Genomic DNA, 3682 nt, shown 5'->3' with positions numbered 1-3682 from the left:
TCACTCACTTTCTGCTACTGACTTCGCTGCCACAAACGCTGGAGTGAGAATGGCGGCGCTTTTGTCGTCCAGCTTGACTCTGCGTAGTGTCATACTGGAGAAGGGTGGTTGAAACGTGACTTCGTACTGCACTTGCAGAGGGTCTGTCTCCTCGATGCATTCCCACAGCCAGTCGAAGAAGTCCTGTGCGAAATTCAGGCACACAGAGCTACTCCAATAATCACTGCACATATCAGGTAGGTCTGCAGTTTTGTAATTCTTGACTCTGTGCACAATACCGTCGTCATTTCGGAACCCCACCAGAAGGCTTGGTGCTCCGATGCAGTAGCACTGGGCCCATGTCTCCAGCAGTTTTTGGCGATGGAACGTTTCCCTGTGATGCGGTGTGTACAGTTCTCTCTGAGTTTTCATCTCCACATAATTGGTGGGTGGTGATTGGCCTGGTCTATCAAGCTCACCATCCACCTCCGCAGACAATATGAACGAATGATCAGCCAGTTGCGTGTAGACCACCGTGTCAAATCCAGCGGTATTATTCGGCCTGCTGTTCTGTTCAGCTTCTGGATTGATGGGGGCTGTGCAGTAGGATTCAAATCTGAAACCCCAATGTGTCGCCTGTTGCTCACGGGGGCTTAGATCGGAAAAGCCGTTCCACTTTGGAAACTGCTGATCCATGCACATGTAAATAACGTTCCTAAATCGGCACACTTTGACACGCCATTCCTTGGGGTATCTGGCGTTCCAGTTGTACGGTGCAGTTAGAACTTGTTTCAAGACTCCCCGTTTGAAGACAAAATTCGTGTCAGGAACCTCCTTGTTCTCCATGATCCATTCCAGAAGCGGCTTGATTCCCTCTGCTTTGATGTTATCCTCGTCTCTCCATTGAAAGTCTGCAAATCCTTCGTTCAAATCCCACTCTACTGATCTCAAGCCGCCATCTGGAATTTCCACGCAGCGACGAGCCTCTCGTCTGTTCATGAATATGGCACGCTTGTCATCCATGGAGAAACACCCGATCTCAACTGGGGCACGCAGAGACACGTTGGATTTGTGAGCTCTGTGTCTAATAACCAGCTGTGGTTTTTCATCGCCACTCCCCGGCGCGTTAGTCGCAGCGCTCATTCTCACCCAGGCACGGTACCTTCAACAGCCCGCAGTCCAGTTGGTTGCTATCCAGTGCGAACTGGGTAGGAGGACTGCCACACACCAAACTAGACTAAACCGCCCTTACCCTTGCTCGGTAAGACAACGTACTGCTGCTTCTTTTGCCTACCTTCGTTATCTTAGCTTTGTCTTAGCTTTGTTACCTTCAACACCATCATGATCATGATGATCACCTCTACGGCTCTAGTCTAGACCGGCCATAAAACAAAATAATTACTTCGAAGTATGAATTATGACATAATTAATTTTGTTTTATGAACATCGTTGCGTTTCCACTAGGCGCACTACACAATACAATGCCAATGGAGTACAAATTCAATGACTGTACGGCACTAGTACGGACGCTGCCAACACTCAACAGCCAACACGCTACACGTAGACGTAGAACTAACTACTAAAATAACATAGCTAGTTACCATGGTTACTATTACTCAATGATGCAGACAGCCAGACTGTTTCGGCCAATAGGGCTTGAAAGTGCTACGTCACTCCATAGCAATGGCATATCAACAATTTGAAAAATTCGAAAACTGGATCCACCTGGATCCAGTTTTTGTATGGATCCAAGCACATTTCAAGCGGTCTCACTCACAGCAAGGTGATGTTGCCAGTGAAACTGACTGATTTGGCTAGTGGGGGCGGGGTTACAATTGGTGGCGAAGTAAAAGTTGCACCTGCATACGACATGAGTGGGTTGCTATGCACCCACATACTGAGGCAATAGCAAAGTCACACCTTAGGCCTCGGTCACACTACGGCAAAATGCTGCGTCAGCGTCAGAATCATGAGCTTTTCCATGGCAACTGACGCAGCGCGGGAAGTTTGAGCGTCAGACGCTGCTGCGTCAAACGTGGGGAAATCGGCTGCGTTGCCGCTGATGGGAGTGACGCTTGGCGGAAAAACAGTGTCTTTCAAGTAAAATTAGTTTCAAGACACTTTGCTTGAGTTGAGCAGTTATTCGACATTCGTCTGTTCAAGGTTTGTTTTGTTCCCTCTTTTTGTTCGAGATGAGTCCGTGGACCTACGAGGCCGAGGCTGCTCTGCTCCGAACCTGGCGGAAGAGCGAGGCGTTTTCTGAGAAGAAAATGATGTCGAGAAAGGACCAGTTGTTTGAGTGGGTCATCGGCCAACTGGAGCCTGTTGACTTGTGAGTGTTGTGTTGTCGTCAAGAGCCCCAAAAAAGGACAACCAGTATGACGAAGTCAGGAGAAACACAGCTGCGATGCGGACTTTTCTTGCCTGATCAATGACACTACAACTGAAAATGGCTTCAAATTCGGAAAGAAACAACAACGATCGTGCACGCGTGGACCTAGTATCTTTCGTCTTCTTGTAATCAAAAATCAATGAAAAATTCGAAAACTTAGTCCGACAATTTTTTTGTATAATAAGCAAAAGGCCGGTTTCCGTGGGAATCCGTGTCGTCATTGAGTTTTCCTGGTGGTTTTGTGACGTAGACAAATGCGTCAAGCCGCGGCAGTCATGAGTAGGGATGTCCAGATTCTGTTTTCAATTTTTTTTGCATTTTGGGGTAAATCTACCCCACTTTTGCATTTTCGAATTTTGCCTGTTTCTGCACGGTTTCGACCCAGAAAAGGTCGGTTTTCCTGGCTAATCCCCACTGGCACACATCAATCCAAGCCAAATTTTGGTTGTGGCCGGTTCCCGCCTCCCTCCTCCTCAGAGTACTCACCATCAGAATCGGCTGTTTCAACTACGGTGGCAAGATTGGAAGCCATAGCGGTATATCATCAGACAACAACAGCAGCTGGTATAGGAGAGCAAATGAAAGAAGACTTCTAAACGTTATACTCTTCAAAAAAATTCGTCGCCATTTTGTTGTCATGGTAACGAACCCATTTTTTCCGCGGTTTGGCTAAAAAAATTGAATTTTTTAGAAAATTTTAGAAAAGCATAAAAAAGACGATATGCATTTTGATAAGATTTGGCCGCATTTTGCATTTCAATTTTTCCACAAAAAAACGCGCAGAATCGGGCCAACCCTAGACTCATGAGCTGCAAAAAAAACAAAACACTGTGTGACCCCGCGTCTCCGTCAAGTGCTGCGGCTTGACGCTGCGTCCAGCTTCAAACTGCCGTAGTGTGACCGAGGCCTTAGTGGATCCAAAATAGAAATCTGATGTCAATTTACTACTCCCAGGCCGTTTTTGACGTCATCACTTTCAAGCCCTATGTATGAGGCCTCATCAGTGCAACTCCGAGCTTAAAAAAGGATTGAACTGTCACTAGTACTACTACTAGTAGTACTAGTAGTAGTAGGGACGTTTAGCAATGCGAAAATTCGAACTTTTGGTGGTGGCGATATTTCGCGAAAATCTATTTCGAAAAAGAAAACTTGTGAGGTTTAGCAATGCGAAACGACTTTTTCTCGAAGCTATTTGAATCTTATAGTACCGTACCGTATATGCAGCTCAGTCTCCAGCAGGGGGCTGTAAAATTACTACTCCCTGTAGTGAAATGCGTACCGAGAAAAGAGAAAGTTACTTTCGCAAATCAC

General features: G+C 46.4%; 1 protein-coding gene across 1 annotated transcript; it reads right to left on the bottom strand.

Annotated features, from left to right (window-relative positions):
* Positions 1–1122, bottom strand: LOC135818228 (decapping and exoribonuclease protein-like). Its single transcript, XM_065331617.1, has one exon. It carries the CDS (start codon positions 1120–1122, stop codon positions 1–3), a length of 1122 nt encoding a protein of 373 aa, XP_065187689.1.
* Between the last annotated feature and the right edge of the window lie 2560 nt (positions 1123–3682).

Source organism: Sycon ciliatum, chromosome 1 (genome assembly GCF_964019385.1).
Source record: "Sycon ciliatum chromosome 1, ocSycCili1.1, whole genome shotgun sequence".
NCBI lineage: Eukaryota > Metazoa > Porifera > Calcarea > Leucosolenida > Sycettidae > Sycon > Sycon ciliatum.
Note: the sequence above shows the minus strand (reverse complement) of the source record. Positions and strands in the feature narration are given on the sequence as shown.

What these genes read in the sequence shown, in the direction of transcription:
- LOC135818228 (XM_065331617.1), bottom strand. Translation starts at nt 1,122, where the DNA reads ATGAGCGCTGCGACTAACGCGCCGGGGAGTGGCGATGAAAAACCACAG.